Below are 16,579 nucleotides of genomic sequence, written 5' to 3'. Positions count from 1 at the left end.
GTTGAAGAGTTCTGGAATTTTGAGGGTGGGAGGTGCTTTGGCACGCCTTGTTTGTGTGTCGGGATTAGGCTGGAGCATCCCGCTGGAGCTGCACCGTGGCCCTGCGGTGCTCCTCCTTCAGCACTGTCCTGCTGCACTGCTTGCTGCCTTTCTGCACTCTGCTCTGAAAGATTCGTTCACATCACTGATGGTAGAAAGGTTTGTCTGGGTGGGGAAATGCTGCTGTGGGAGGCGCCTTGGATCTGTCACTTCTGGGTCGTGACTTTGGGTAAATCTTTCATCACCCATCACCGTAAGCAAACGCTGCTCCAGGAGGCTGCCCAGAAGTCTGGCTGCGATGGGAGCATGGTTATTTTCCAAGGCAAGCCAGTTCTCTTTTGGAGAATGTCATTAGAAATGTTCTGCCTTTCAGCTGACCACAAACAGCTCTTTTCCCTATTTTGGATGTTGGTGACGAGGGCTAGCCTTCGCTTTGCACTGCCTTCCCCAGGCTGGTGCTGTGGGGATGGGGCAGGGGGACATGGCTCTGCTGTGGGGACAGTGCTGTCCTGGGCATCCATGGGCTCTGCCCTGTGGTGTTGGAGAGAAGGGAGCTATGGAGGTGGGAGGGGAAGTTTGGTGCTGGAGATACAGGAGCTATGGGACACTTTGTCCAAAGGCAGCCAGCTGCTCGGTGCTCCCGGTCCCCCTGCCCAGCACACCCATGGCACAGTTTGCTCCGAAATTTCCAATCTCCTCATTTTCCATTCGCCACATGAGGGCAGGCTGTTTCTAAATAAAATACAGCAGAAATCTCCTGTTCTCACTGCTGTCGGTCCCCAGCACAGCCTCACTCCTGCTCGGGGCAGCCGGGCACCAGTCAGGCTGCGGTGAATGGGGACAGAGGTGCCCAAGTGTGCAGCATCAGCCCTAGCACTGCAGTCAGCATTGCCCAAGCTAAAGAAAAGAGGATAAAGCCCAAATCCTTTGGTGGAGGGATGCGATTGTTGGCGGGGAAGAAACTTATCAGGTGTTATTAGCTTCAAAGCATCAGTAATGTTATAATGACTGAGGTAAAACATCCCTATCAGTTATCTTGGGAACGGTGCAGCCAGGAGGTGTGATGGGATGGTCTGTCTGTGGGATGCATCCTGCTTGCAAGGATGTCTTTGTCCTTTTGTGGGAGTTGTCCCTTTGCAAACAGCTCATTGCTACCTCCAGTACAGAGTGAAGAGAGACAATTCCTGGTTTATGGGACAGCAGTGTCATTCTCTCTGTTTCCTGGTACCAGCTCAGAATGCTGATTTTCTGCAGTTCTTTGCTGCTGCTCCAGGAGTCTGACCCAATGCCAGCCCCAAATCCAAGGAAAACCTGAGCAAATCTCCTTGCAGAGCTGTGTGAGGTTGGTGCAGGCACAGCAAAGCTTTCGAGGGGAAATGCAGCCTTGGGGCAAGGCACAAAGACTGAATGCTAACAGGAAAAACCCTCCCTGGCTGCTTTGGGGCCAAGATGTGGGCTGTGGCTTTAGCATGTTACACCCAATGACTGCTGTGATCCGTGCTTTTCTAGAGTGAACCTGTGAACACACAAACCCTCCCAGTAAGGTGTAGATTTCCCAAGGAGATGGTCATCTTCTAAATCTGCAGATGCATGGCCACGGAGAAAGGAAAAATAGGGCAATTTGTGTCTTTACGGCTGCCAGACAGGCTGGTATTGCCGATGTGCCCCCCTTTGACAACTGGTCCTGCACAGTCACAACAGATGTTGACATTTTGCTATTGTCCTGGAATTAAATGTCAGGTTATTCCCATTCAAATCTAAGAGTGAACATCAGGGATTCCATCTGCAGCAGTGCATACAGCTGTCTGCAAAGCCAGCATTCCCAGGCAGGTTTTTTGATAGTAGGTTCATGTGTGTGCTAGTGAGCGGTCTGGGTTAATTAATTCCCCCTCCAGACATTATAACCTGTGCAAGTAGGGCAGCTGGAGGGGGAGGCTTGCTGGAGAGCCTGAGAATGAACAACATCGAGTAATAAGGAATAATTTGATGTGGTTGTATTATTATTGTTAGATTTAGTGGTGGCGTTGTTTATTTTAATGTTTTTTTTTTTCCCCCTCACACTGTGAGCTTATGTTACATAGTGAAAAGCGATTGGTTTTCTCAAAAGATTGCTGATTTTCTTTCCAAATAGCTAAATTTGGGTTTTATGGGATTGCTCTTTCATTTGTGCAAAATCCTGTGCTCAGGCGGTTAGGCCAATCTCATCACACAAGACTATTAAATGAACTAATTGGATGTGTGTTACTCGTGCATTTCTATCAGGAATGTCTAATAAGTGTAGAAATCCATTTGGGGATGAAAGCTGCATCATCTTCTTGGGATGTTGGTGATTTGGGGCATTTCAGCCTAAGCAGAAGGAGTGGGAATTGGCTGCGTCCCATTGCCAAAGCCTTTTTGTGAGGGATGAACCAGAGCATCTCCAGAATTGTGGGAAGTCAGCAAGCGATGCAGCATCTCTGCAGTGTTAAACGGCCATGAATCCCCTGCAAGATGCAAGGACATCTCTTGCATGTTCCATTTGGGCTGTCAGCCGTGTGGGTGTGAGGGTGACCCCAGCACTGCAATTGCCGTTGCCTCTTCAGTGTACTTGACAGATGGATCTCCCTACAAAGCAGAGACAAACCATGGCCCTCACTTTGCTGATGGAGGTGTGTGGGAGCACGGGGAGGAAGGAGATCCACCAAACTCAGCAGGATGTGCACTGCTGCCTTTGGAGAAAGTGCTATGAGAGAAGGGGGGCACAGGGAGGGAAATCCGCTTGGCTTTGACTTTGTATTACTTAAATTATTCACTTTCCCCTGAAACAGCCCATTGAATAATACATTTATTTCTAAATGCTTGCACTTAGTCTGAGGTTAAAATGAAGCCCTGAAGTGCCATGTATGCTGGGTTTCCTCTAGAGATGCACACTGGGCCATTGCACTCCAGGTCCCAGTGAGACTGGTTTAACATCCCCAAAGCACCAGCAACAACCACCCAGGGCTTACTTTTTTGGTTTCTCCAAGCCCCCCAGAGTTGTTTGTCAACAGCTTCATTCCTCCTTCATTAAAGTGGCATTTTGACTCATTGCTTTAATCCCTGAGTTTACATGAAAGTTTGATGTGCCCTATGCCAGAGCTGTGCGACAGAGGAGCGGTGATGATCTCTTCTTTTCCCATTGAAAGGGAAATTTTCCCCACACAAGGGGAGATTTTTGCACTTGTGAACTTCTCTTAGAGACACCCATGGCCCAGGTGTGAGTCTGAACCTTCTGGGAAGAGTTGGGGGAGTTGGGGGTTGGGAGAAGCTCAGCAGAAGCTTTGGCAGAGCCTCATTACCACGCAGCTGGGGACAGCCTCTGCATGAGCCTGGCAGAGCTGTGCCTCTAATATATCTCTTCACAGACTTTTTGCATGTAATATAGAGCATTAAAATAATTTAATAAAGCATAAATCAGGTTTTACTGCGGTGCCTCAGCATAGGAAAAAAAAAAAAAAAAGAAAAAAAGCATTCCTGGAAAGGCACCTGAATACATCGTTGGCCTCCTTTGGAGTGGGAGCAATTTATAGATCCAATATCACTTCTGTTGCTTCTGCTGTAAATCCCATTTGGAAGCATGTATGCTCTCCATGTTGTGCAATGGGGCTTGTTGTATGGCGTCATGCAGTGGTACAACAGGACTGCTCGCTGATCTGCCTCAGCCAATGAACCCATGCTAAGGAAGCGTAGCCTGACAGCTCTGGGCTGGGAATTATCAGCAGTGCTTTATTTCCATAGGGGAACATTCTGGGCTGAGCACTTCCATGCCATTCCCAATGGCCCAATCTCCAGTTGACCAATCGTTGGGAGTTGATAAATGAAGATGCTTGGCCCCCTGCACAGCCTGTGTCTTATCCACATAAAGAGGTGTTTTGGGGAAGGTCTGGCTCTGGACAGGATTTTGTCCCGTGAAATACTCTGTGATTTCACAATGTTTCTGTCTAACAGTGGGAGAAAATTTCAAACTCTTTGTATATAGGGGACACCTCCAGGTCTGAGTGCAGTGACGCTTCTGAGTGCCTATGAATGGAACTGGTATACACCGCAAAAGAGTTCCAGCTCTGAAGAATCTCATTTTTGGACAGGCAAAATGATCAGTCCGGGCGCTGTGATGTACAGCTCTACTGGCATCCGTGTTGCCTTCAAGTGATGCATCTTTCTGAAGGCTGAACTGCTTCTGTGTGGTTGGTTCCCAGTGAGCCCACAGAATGGTGATTTATCAGTTGCTACTTTTTTGGGGTGAGAGAAAGGCTGATGCTTTATGGATCTATCAGCATATACCTGTATGATGTGAGGGATACAATACACTGCTGTGGAGGGAGGGATGTTTGCTGCCTGGCAATCCATCATCTCTCCCAGTGCCCCATGACAAATGCAGTTTTCTTTATCCCGTCAGCCAACATGTGAGTACTGTGATACCTCGAAGAGCTTCTCCCTTCTCCTCCTCCATGAATGGCTGTGGAACCCTGACCTCGCAGCTCTGCAGGGCACAGAATGAGATGCCAAGAGCCACTTGGGCAGGTTTAGCCACCCGTGCCTGCAGCCCTCATTTCCAGCAGGGCAGGTGGCACCTCCAGCACTGCAGCTGGGCCAGGGGGAGCGCAGGAACCACGTCGATACCCAGCGAGTGTCTGCTGGGGAGTGCAGATCCTCTCCTACGTCTCTCCTTGGCATTTTAATTGATTCAGTGTTTTCCCAGCGGAGCACTCCGTACGGCCGTTTGATAAAATCAGCTGCAGATGATGCTGCCGCTCATTACTTCCAGGCTCAAGGCAGGTGGATGATTAAGTGACATTTTTACTGTGTGAGCAGTTGTAACAAGGGAAATTATCCTCCTGGATGCGAGACAACGACTTGGCTCCTGCTGCACCTGCTGGCAGCGAACCCACCCGGTGACTTTGCTCTGCTCTTGCAGCAAAGCGCATTGCTCAGCTCCAGGGCAAACCCTCGGGGTTGGAAGGACGGATCCCACGGGTGTGCAGGGAGCTCTGGGCTCTCTCTGGTCTCTTGCAGTGCTTTGGACTCAGGAGTGCAGAACGTGATGGCATTTTGGGGCTATGGATGGGGCTAGCTTCACTCCCCATCTCCATGCAGCCGCATGCTTGGGTGAACTGCTTCAAGGATTGTCACTAATGGAAAAGGGAGAATTGGGGGCAATAGGTGAAAATCTCTTACTCCACTTTAGTTCAAATTTGCTGCCTTTGGTTTTGGGTGTGACCCAACCAGTGGCTGCCAGAAGAGGCTGCCACAGCTTTCTGCTGTGCTTCCATGGCTTCAACTCCCTTCTGCCATAACTCCTTGTTGATAAGAAAACATTATTTTTGCAGGGAAACATTGTCAAGATAATGACGTGCCCTTCTGTGAAGCCAGATCCAGGAAAGAGCAGTAATGCTGTTCTCTAATTTGGCTCAAAATCTTCAAGTGCTCCACGGTCTGAACAGATTCCTGAATGCTGCCTGGTTGGCACCGCACATAATTCTCTGTGCTAATGGCATGCCTGACAATATCTGCGTGCTACCTGGAGCAGCAGAAGTAGCCATGCTGCAATGAAATATGCACAGCAGCTTTGGAGATGAATGCAAGATACGCTCGAGTGCTTTGTAGACAACTGTTAGTTGGACCATAAACATAATATAGATTGCAATAGCGCGGAGATAGGAGGGCTTCAAATCCTGGCCTATGTTTTGCATTTCAATCTCATTGATTCCTAAAGCAATGCTGTGCCAGAAGCCCAAACTTTTGCAGAAACATTGCAAATCCATCAGGGAGCTGCAAACTGGTGCAGCACCTCGCAGAACCACGCAGCTCTTGTGGCCGCGTGTCATTTAAGGAACACAGAGCGATGTGAGCAGCGACAGGATGGGTCACAGCGTGCTCTGCTCTGCTGGGGTGGGGCAGCAGGGAGCACAGCGGTAATTTTGGGTTCCTCCAAGTTCCCGTAGATCGGGACGTTTTGCCAATGGGAACACTGCCAGCCGTGCTGCTGAGGCACATCCAACCCGTACCAAACAGCACAGCGTGCTGTCAGACAGCCCTTAAGCACCGATGCACGCCGCGCATCGCAGCTCCTTCGCCTCATCTCCATCCGGCACTCGAACGAGGCGTTCCCTCCAACAAACACACGGCAAATCTCGGCGTTTTTCATCCCTCTTCAAAAACTCCGAGCGAGACAGAGCTGCCAGCGAGTTATCGCTGCTCATCTGAGCCTGCTTTTTACACCGGGAATCGTACAGAGGTTTTTTTTCGTCCCCTCCTGGTCGCTCCGCACCGCAGCACCGGCTGCACACCGGGCCGGGGCGCGCAGGTGGGAGAGCTCCGTGCAAAGAGCCAATGGGCTCCGGGGCGGTGCCGCGCGCGGGGGAAGTTTTGCCGGTACCGGGGCGGGAGCCAATCAGCGCGGGGCGCGGTTAGGAGGGGACCAATGGGAGCGCGGCGGGGCCGCTCCCGGTGCTCGGGGCCGGGCTCCGGTCCGCGCTGCCCCGCTGCCGGGCGGCGGCGCGTAGGGCAGCGCCTGGGCGCCCCGAGAGGATGTCAGGGAGCGGCGGAGCGTCGCCGCTGTCGGCGCTGTTTCTGTTGTTCCTGGCGGCCCCGGGGTTCGCCCAACCGGCGGGGGAGGCCGCCTGCCGCCCGGTCAGAGCCGCTTTCCAAGTGCTGCAACCCGGAGCCAAGTGGGTACCCGAGAACCCCGTGCCAGGTGAGGCCGCCCGGTGTTTTCGCGACCTCCGCGCGGTGGGCGGGTGGGAAACAGGGCGACGCCGTCGGGTTTCGGCTCCCGAGGTGCGCCGTGGGCACCACGCGCGTGGTTCGGCCGCTCCGCAGCGAGAAGTTCGGGGGCAGCCGTGGGAGCGTTGCGGTCCGGTCGAGGGGAGCGGCTCTGCTCCTGTTTGAAGGCATCGGTAGGAGAACGGAGCTCCCTGCCTTCAACGGGCTTTTCTCGGCTTTTTGGGGACTGGGAAGCGTCGCTTCCCCAGGTGTGCGGAGATGGGCGAGCTGGGGAGCTCCGCGCGCAGCCGCCCGGTGCCGTGGTGTTGCGGTGCTGCCCTGCCCGGCTTGGGGCGAAGCGAAAGCGGGGGGAGAGGAGAGCAGAGGCAGACAGACGGGCGCGGAGCTGCGGGAAGAAGCTGCTCCTTGAGCCCCGGGAGATGCTCCGTGAGCGGTGCCGCTCCGCCGGCACACTGAGCGGTTCCGCTGCAACGCACGGGGACTGGAGGAGCGGGGAGACGGGGTGGCATTGAGCCCGTTGTGTTTGCGAGCGCCCATCCGCAATGCTTGTGGCTGTAGAGATGCAGCCAGAGCTAAGAAATGAGAGCTTCCCTTCTCCCCTTCCTGTCCTTTAAAGCCCCTTCTTACGGTTCCGGTCTCTCCCCAACGCTCCGAAATCAGCATCCCTCGGTCCCTGGTAGCAGGGAGAGAGGAGCGCTGGGAACAGCTCGGAGCGAGGTGTTTGCATGGAGAGCTGCGGGGATGGGAGGGAGCTGCCCTTATCACCATTAAAACGCTGCGTTCTGCTGTCTGTAATCAAATATTTTCCCCTGCTGCCGTGGAATGTTTGCTTTGATCCCCGGGTAATCTCAGAACTCGTTTTTTATGGGGAATGTGCGGGGTGGGGTCCGGCTTCTGGAATGCTGTGGTGCTCTCCGGGAGCCTTTGCTGCCGGTCAGGTTTTTGGGGAGCAAGGAGTCCCCTCCATCTTCAGAGCCCATGGGCAGTGTGGCTGTGCCTGCTTCCAGAGTGCTGCCAGCTTGTTGCAGTGATAAACTTCCCCTGTATCAAAGTGAAAGCGGGTTTTACATTTGCTGAAGTACATAAACTTGATCATAATTAAAGCAATGACTGCTTGCTGATACCTTGGGTCTGGCCCATCTTGCATGAGTCTGTGCAGTAATTACACTTCAGAGCGCTCGCTTCTCCTGCAAGCAGCTGCATCAATCTCAGTAATGGGGGAACATCACTCAAGCATTATTTCCAGGCTTCTGTTTATTGCTTTATTCCTTTCATACATCTGTCAATTAAAAAAGAAGTTTTGGAGTTCCCAGTCACAAATCGCTGTGGAATCAGTTCTGAGATCCTTTGCCTGCAGATCACTGAGGGCTTATACAGTGTATTTAAAATGTGGGTTTGATTTAGTTTTTTGACACAGAGGGAAAATCATGACTTTTAGGAGCCCTGTCTTGCATCGTGAGCAGCTGAAGTGGGAGCAGAGGAAATGTTGCAGAGTTGCAGTGCATGCAGGAGAAATGCCACTGGGATGTGTTATAGGATCAGTGTGTGTGTGTGTGGGAGGGGGACGTCGGCACAGCACTCCCACAGGGCAGCCTGGTCCTGCCAGCTCGATGCTTCTAATTAAAATAATAAAATATAATTAAAAAAAAACCCAACAACAACAAACAACAAAAAAACCCGAGCACCTCTGATAAATGCAAGGGAAGCATCATGCTGTTTCATGTCTGGTACCAATGCAGTGGGAATAATTCCAGCTGAAGGCAGCAAGCTCTGCTCCGGCTCTGCAGCTGCCGGCCTGGGTTCTGCAGCTCAGAGCTGTGCTCTCCTCTTGGCCATTTGCATTGCTCTGCATTCCCGCTGATGCTCTGGCTGTGGAGCTGCTGCCCATGGGCTCCCTCAGCCCACGGCTGGGTAACTTTCGTGCATGCTGTGATGCTGTGTGTTCCTGCTCCAAAGCTGATGTTTTTTGGTCTGCTCCCCAGTACTCCCCTGGCTTTGGGGTCTGGGCTGGTGATTGCCCTGCGTGGGATGGCTGGGGCTGCCACCAGGAATATGTCTCAGCAGAAACACCCGTGGGTGGGCCTGTTTCCTCCTCCCAGGGTGCAGTTCAATTCCCTGCTTTTTGGCCAGCTTCTTCAAAGGAAGCAAGTATAGATCTCCCCTGTGAAAATAGAGGTGATGAACCTTTTGCTTCTGCCCTGGGATTTGATGCTGTACCACGGGCTGACCCAAAGAGTTGGGCTCTCTTCTCTTTTTCCTTTTCCTAACTCTGGAAGCTGCTGTGTGCCAGGGCCCAGCTTAAGGAGCACTGATCCCAATGGTTCCCTTTAGATGCAGGGCTCCCGTTGTGCTCCCCCCCCATTTTCATTCCACTCCTCCTGATTGGGACTAATGGCCCCTCCCCATGCAGCCTTCCCGTTCAGCTTTAACATCTTAGCTTACCAGATAATTGAGTTTTCTGTTCTTAATTATTTCAGGCCTGCAAGTTGCTCTCTTGATAGTTAAGAGCAGGAGCAGAACCCTAAAATTTAGTAACCTCCTCAGGCAGTGCTTTTATAGTGAGATCATTATTATTATTTTTTTTTTTCCAAGGGTTAATTTTAACAACATCCTGAATGGAATGTCTTTGGGATGACTGTAGGGCTTGTGCATATGACTGTAACAAATGTGTATGGTACCCATGAATTAATTCCATATTGTTGATAGTGATGTGCTTGATGCATTTTCCTTCCAGAGGGAGGAAGCTCTCGCATGGCATCACCTCTCTATTCTCTCCACAACCTCTCATTTTAAAAGAAGTGATGATTTGGAGTGGTTACGTTGGTGTGGAGCTCATCTGGCCATCCAAAAGGCTTCAGGAAGAACCCACTGCACAGGGCTTCTGAAAGATGGAACAGAACAATTAAGCAGAAATAAATATCTCCCTGTTGTACTCATGCTGTTCCAACTGTGATCACCTATCGAATGGAGTTGGCTTATAATTTGTCTCTCTTTAATTGGGTTCTGAGCAGTCACATCTCTTTTTCTCCCCAATGCTGGGCATTAAAAACAGGTGACAGGTGCTTGATTGGTCATGTCAATTAAAAGCAGAAGGCAGCAATGTTCCTATGGGCGTGTTATGGGGCAGCCCCAGTGCTCCCAGCACAGAGCGTGGCATTCATCAGGGACCTGCATTCACCAGGGACTGGTTCTTATTTTGGCAGTACTGGGGGGAATGTTAACTTGATACAAGCTGTTGGATCTAGCAGGGAAGCACAGGGGTTGGCTCTACCTGGTAGCAGGGCTGGAGCTGACTGAGGGCGCTGAAAATCCACTTGGACTCCTTCAGCATCCCTAAGACGCAGCCGCCTGCAGATCATCACTGGGCTTTTTTTTTCTTCTTTTTTTTTTCTTCTGACATTTAATCTGCTGAAATCATTTCCACTGCTGCTGTGCTAACCACCTATCTGCGGGAATAATTGTACATCAAAGTCAAATGTAATGCTTTAAATTCACCCCGGTACAAATCTCCTGTGTTGGAAGGAGGAGGAAGAGTCAGGGTACTCCTGAAATTGATTCTGTCAGCCAAGAGTGCTTCCAGAATCAGCAGAGCATTTACACTGCTGTTCCCCAAGATGGCATAAATGGCCCAGGTCTGGCATGGGGCACAGGGGATAAAACCTGTTGGAGTAATGTGTGGGGTCTTTTCTTTCCAAAAATGAAATTGTAATGATCTATAGCAAATGGAAGAGGTCATTTGCAAGGGCTGACAGCGGTATTAGGAGGTGTAATGGCTTGAAACTTTAAGAAAAAGGGGTGTGTGTAGGTTGGGAGATAAAAGCAATCTTAACGGCAAGGGCCATTAAGCAGCAGAATGGGCTCCGCTATCGCAGGGCACAGCCATCACCGAGGTGTTTGGATTGGATGCAGCGCTGGAGGGGTGGGCTGCAAGGCAGGGGCAGGATTTGGTGGCTCATGGGCCCGTGGGCACTGTGTCATGGGGTTTGTGCAGCCTGCATCCCAGCAGGCTGTCCCTCATGGCTGATAGGGACCCATCCTGCCTGCCCTGACCTGCTGTGGTCACCGAGATGCTTCTGCTCACTGGTGTCAGTTGCCCGTCTCTGTAAAAACGTTTTAAGCTGTCAGAGTTAATTCCCAGGCGCTCTCCTCCTCCTCCACGATTGCCCTGCTGCTGCGTGTCTGTCTTTTTACTTACTTCACAAAAATAAAAATCCATTTAAGGGGCGAAATTGGCTTAATTGCCAACAAGAAGGATGGGAGGTGAGCGGTGACCTTGGTGCTTCCCGTCCCCGGCTCTCGCTTGCACAGATCTCTTAATTGCCAACTCTCTGATTTCCTATATTGGTATTTCCATTAATCACAGAAAGCTTTTTCTTTTAATTTGAAGCGTGTCCTAATATAATAAATGTAGGAGGAAATAAACCTCGTATTAACAAGAAATTCATGGCTGCATTGTAGTGTTAAAGGGACCACGCGAAGTCTTTTTGCGGTGTAAATGGACTCAAATACCTCTTTAACTCACTGTTCTGTAACCACTTCTTTCATTAAGGCAGTACCTTGCTGCAAAGTGATTTGATGGGTTCTTATTTGTCCAACGTGGGAAATGCCTGTCACCCCCCCAACTACTGAGCTTCACTCTTCGGCTGCCAGCAGGGCTGGCTCTTTCCTAAAGCTCTACCACGAAATCTGTGCTGTGTGCCCCGTTCTGCAGAAGGGGAAACAGGCTGTGGTCAGAATGGTGTTGTGCCTCCCAGTGTGGGTCCAGAGCCTCTCTGTCCCTTTACCACACATTGCTTTGCTGCAGTATTGGTATAAGCTCCTCTCCATGTTGCAGACAAAGGGTTTTGTGTCTTTTTCTCCTCCTCCCCAAAAGGCTGTGCTATGGGGAAGGATGGGGTTCTGCTGCCAGCCCTGACAGCTGCTGCTTCTCTTGACACCGTGCATGACTCTTCTTCAGCAGGTACACGATTGAACTGACATTAATATTAATCCTCTTCTTCTGAAGTACACCGGAAAAGTGACTTTTGACACTTTCTAGTAATTAGTCAGAGAGAATGTGGTAAAAGTCTTAAGGAAGGAGAAAGAAGCCTGGAAGGATGCATAATCCTCCTGGAACAAAGATGAAAATTACCCAGCTTGCTCAGCTCCTTTTAGTAAAGCAAAAAAATCTCTAGTGAAGGGAAGGACTGTGGGAGCTGAGGGGCTCTGGGGGCACTCAGCCCTACCTAGGCTGTCTGTCACATAGGACAGACTCCTAATGCTGTTTTTGGGCAATGTGAGCCTCGTGGGGAGCTCTGGCATGCCTGGAGTGCTGCAATTGGGATGGCAGTGGCCGAGATGTGAAAGCATCCTGCTGCCATCTGGCCCCAGGTAGCTGTGCCTCGGTGGTGTTTGCATGGAAGTGTTGCTTACTGTTGGAGTTTCTAATAGTTGCATTGAATTGGTTTTGCATGCTGAGGGCTTTTATTTTTCTCTGTTATGAGCTTGTTATCCTATTTGTGACTGCTACTGAAAATTGATTGAGAATGAGGCTTCTTATTACTGCTGCTTCCAGCTCATTGGCTCTACCTCCTCCTGTTGTCTGAACAACAAATGATTTTCTTTCCTCTGGATTGTATTGATGATGTTTTCTAAAATATAAACAGATGTTGCCTCCCACCTCCAGGCTTTTGAGAATGCCAAACCATGCAAGGTGCATCGCTGCCCAGTGCTTTGAGTGCAGCCTGGAGTTCTGGAGCAAGCCATGTTCCCTCTGCTGCTGCGTCCTGGTTTTGTTCAGTGCTGGTGTTCCCATGGCATGTGGTTGCACACTGGCCTTTGGCATCACTCTGTGTGCCATAGGGGCTGTCCCTGTGCAGTGGGATAGGTGGGTGAAGCAGTAAGCCATGGCTTTGCCTTTTGCTATGGAGAAAGGATTGGATGGGGAAATGGCTGAGAGGGCTCAGGAGGTGTGTATGGCTTAGAAGTTTGCATTTAAAAAACCCAACAAAACTAATGATTCTTTTGGTTTCCTATTGCTACTGCTGTTGCTGTGAATGCAAAAGGATGGAGGTTACAGACAAGTAACAGTTGTCTCAAGCTAGTTGTATAAGTCTAGGCAAATGATGAGCACAGCCCATGTGCTGCTCTATTCATTGTAAAACCACAGCTTCAAGCCCTGGCTCCTTCATCCACCTACCCCTCCATTTCTGCTCCTCCCTGAAGCTCTCTCAGCACTCTGGAGGCAGCAGGGCACTGCTCTGTGTCACTCAGCATCATGCTCCTAGGGATGCAGTGCACGGGAGCTGCAGCAATCATTGTGTTGGCATGCGAGGACAGCAAGCTCTCAGGGCTGTTCCTCAGCAGTCCTTATCACTCTTCTCCTTTGGCCAAGCTGCTTGCTCAGGACAAATTCCAGAAAACCATCAAACAATAACTGCAGCAATTAAAATGCATGCAGTTGGTTTCCTCTCTGCTTGCAGCAATCCCACCTCCTAACGCGAGTTCCCTGCCTATGTCTGTCTGCAGGGTTGGACCTGCAGGTATGCATCCCCAAGGGCTCCACGTGCTGCTCGAGGAGGATGGAGGAGAAGTACCAGGTGGTGGCCCGGCAGAACATGGAGCAGCTCCTGCAGTCTGCCAGCATGGAGCTGAAGTTCCTCGTCATCCAGAACGCTGCTGTCTTCCAAGGTGAGCACTGGAATGGTCTGGGTGATAAGTTGTATTGTCTTTGAAGCAGAACTGACCTCTGCCAGATATGTTCTATTCTAGCTACATTCTAGTTTGCAATACTGAGATCTGCAGTAATTATTTAAGGGCCTTTATGCAAGCAAAACTTATTCTATTTGTGGTTAATGTGCAGTGAAATGTTTGCTTGCTTGTTGAGCGCTCTTCTATGCGGGTTCTGTCCTTCTACATTAACAGCATTTTTGCTTGTATTTAAACAAAAAAAAGTAATGAGCAATGAAGCATTTCCTCCTTCACAATACTTTTGTACAATAATCAGACTTTTTTGTTCATGTCTCACAAACAGCAAGATCCAAAGCCTTCTGAAGTCTGTGGGGTCATGGCAAAGCAAGGAGGAGTGGCACCCTCTGTGTTATGGGTCACGCTGCTGCTTCTTGAGAGGGCTGATTCTTTTGCTCTGAGTTTTATTATTATTTTTACAGTGATTTCCATCCCGACCATGATAGCCCCTTCCCTGCGCAGGGACTGTTCTGAAAAGCCTTGTTTGGCTGCATTGCCATTCTTCTCGGGGGAGGTGGCAAAGAGCATTTAATTGCAGAATTCCTGCTAAAAGAAGGGTCGAGGCTAATAATGATATATTTTACAGTCCCACTGTATAAGAGGAATTTCTAAGTGGAACCCATGTACTTGCTTCAATTACATCGTATCAAGTGTTTTGAACTTGGAAGGGGCAATTCATTGGACTTAAAATCGTGCTCTTCTCTTAGCTTCAAATTAAAAGGCTTGAAGTTTGCTGAATGCTTTTTTTTTAAAAGAAAAGTGGTTTTTTTTGCTGCTTGTTTGTGTTCTGACAGCTGTGCCAGAGCTTTAGGGATGGTCTGACTTCAAGAGGTGGCAGTTGGGTGCTAAGCTGCTTGGCGTTGCTCATGGTGCGGGGCAGGTCTCTGCTGTGGGCTGCAGGATCTGAGGCTGTGAGAACAGTGGGGCTCAGAGCAGTGCCAGCCCTCAGCAGGGAGAGTTCTCTCAGCTTCCCTGCGGGGATCCTCCTGCTCTGGGGATGAGTAATTGCACCGCTGTCTGGAGCGGGGTGATGTGTTGGTATGGAAACGTATCCCAACCGCTCCTATTAAACACAAACATAAAACCTGTCAGAGTTCATTTAAATATTTTTAGCCCGGCATCCAAGGGGACCGCTGGTCTGACAAGCAAAATCTCACCCAGATGTTATTATTTTGCACTAAATTTAATTTCTTCTTGCTGAAGCCAGAGCTACATCTACGCTGATAAAGATCAAGGGAAATTGCCTGGCATTTACTGAAGACCTCATCCAGGCCTATCTGTTACAGTGTTCACTTAGCAAAGATTATTAGATTATTAGTTTTAGACCCTTGGGCTTTCTCGTTATTGCAGTTAGAAGGAAAGATCCCAACAAAGAACCCTTTCCTTCACAAAATGTAAATGGTACGATTAGTGCCGGGCTTCGTCTTAGAGGCACTTCTTTGAGTTATGAAGATGATTTAAGTAATGATTTAATCCTTTGGAAACTTGCTGAGTTTGACAGTGTTACAATTGATTGTAGCTGCCTCCACTGCAGTTAAATCTCACTCCAGATGTCTCTGCAGGCAGTTTCCCTTCACTACTGTGCAGTATAACCATGCTGCTATCTGTCCATGCACACCTCACGGCTCAGATTCTCAGCCCATGGCAGCTCCAGCTGAGTTCCTACAGTCCCAAACAAGCTCTCGTGTCTTCCTGACAGTGACATTTAATGTTGCTCCTGGCTTCTCATCCCGACTAAGTAGTGAATCAGTGCAACTCACTTGCAAGTAGCAAGAGCCATTCCCATCCTGTCGTTACTCCCAGTTATTTTTCTTGATTTATATCCTGGCTTTTTACTTGGGTCCACTTCCACCTCTGCATTTTTTTTCAATTAAAATGACAAAAAAGCCTTCAACAAACGCCACTAATTTTCTAACTGTTCAATCTGTATCTGTGACTATTATGGCTTTGTGTAAGGAAAACACAACAAAATGAGTTTTGTTCTTGTTCTCTTCCTCCCCACACACACTCAGCAGCTCTGCCCACAAGTGGGGGAGCAGTGGGCTGTGTGCATCTGCATCTGTTGTCTGCTTCCCAGGTTCAGGAGTAAGAGCTCACTTGTTGCTAGAATGCAGGATGATAATCTGTTATGCTGTGGGTAGCAAAGGGAAAGCTATAGCAGCTGTTCAGTGTAACTTTCATGATGCGTTCCTCCTGGTTCTTCCTCCATGGAGAAAAGTACTCTTTTGAAGAAGGTAAAGAGTGTGGCACTGTTGAGCACAGAAGGACGTCCCAGGGAAAAGGACACCTGCACCTACAGCAGTGTGTAGGACTGATGGTGATGTCCCCATCCAGCTGCAAGTGTGGCAGCTCCCTTGGGAACCCAGCGGGAGCTTGCAGGAGGTACAGATATTGCAGGGGCTTTTGGGATGCTTGTCTCAGAGCAGTTCCTAGGAAGGCTACACAAGTCAATGTGGCCAAACCTGCTGGCATCTCTATGGTTGCCTCTTATTCATGGATTCTCAGTTGTCCTGACAGAGCAGTGGTGCGAGGAGAACTTCAGCTCCTCTCCCTTCTCGTTCTGCAGGAGGAGAAAGGCAGAGCTGTAATTCTTGGTCCTACCAGACAGCTCTGCAGGCTGTAAATCCTCCGTTAGGCATAAATGCAGCCATTCTGGTTATTTATAGTTATTTACGCTATCCATTCATATCTGTCAGGAGCGAAGGCGGTTTTGACGTTGCAAGCTTCTATCAGGTTATCTTTAATCAGTTTAGAGGCACCTAAGCCACAAATATATCAAATAGCCAATCCTAATGTCAGAGTCCTCGAACGCATGACTGAATTATTTATTTTGTTATGATGAAAATGTCTGGGCTTTATTGAGTTTTCTTTGAAGAACTTGATTCTGCTTGAAGTCTGGAAGATAAAAGATCAGCGATTGTCTCTCCAAGTTTCTTATTCTGAACCCTTCAAGGCTTTTCATTTTTCACGAGCTGCTGTTACTACTTTAGAGTCAAGGTGAGGGAACTGAGGTTTCTTTTCTTCTCTTAAAGAGGTATAAGTATATAAGAAAACCTTTTTATCTTTACTAATT

The 16,579-nt window shown here is 49.5% G+C and overlaps 1 protein-coding gene across 1 annotated transcript in view; it reads left to right on the top strand.

The window, feature by feature from the left end:
- Window positions 1-6,503: 6,503 nt before the first annotated feature.
- GPC3 (glypican 3) overlaps window positions 6,504-16,579 on the top strand; it is a 115,381-nt gene continuing 105,305 nt past the window's right edge. Inside the window, exons 1-2 of the mRNA XM_019618147.3 lie at window positions 6,504-6,751; window positions 13,288-13,449. Of these exons, the coding sequence (XP_019473692.3) occupies window positions 6,586-6,751; window positions 13,288-13,449 (328 nt within the window). The 5' untranslated portion in view covers window positions 6,504-6,585. The remainder of the gene's footprint in view (window positions 6,752-13,287; window positions 13,450-16,579) is intronic.

This window comes from Meleagris gallopavo, chromosome 9 (assembly GCF_905368555.1).
Source record: "Meleagris gallopavo chromosome 9, MGAL_WU_HG_1.1, whole genome shotgun sequence".
In the NCBI taxonomy this organism is placed as follows: Eukaryota; Metazoa; Chordata; class Aves; order Galliformes; family Phasianidae; genus Meleagris; species Meleagris gallopavo.
Note: the sequence above shows the minus strand (reverse complement) of the source record. Positions and strands in the feature narration are given on the sequence as shown.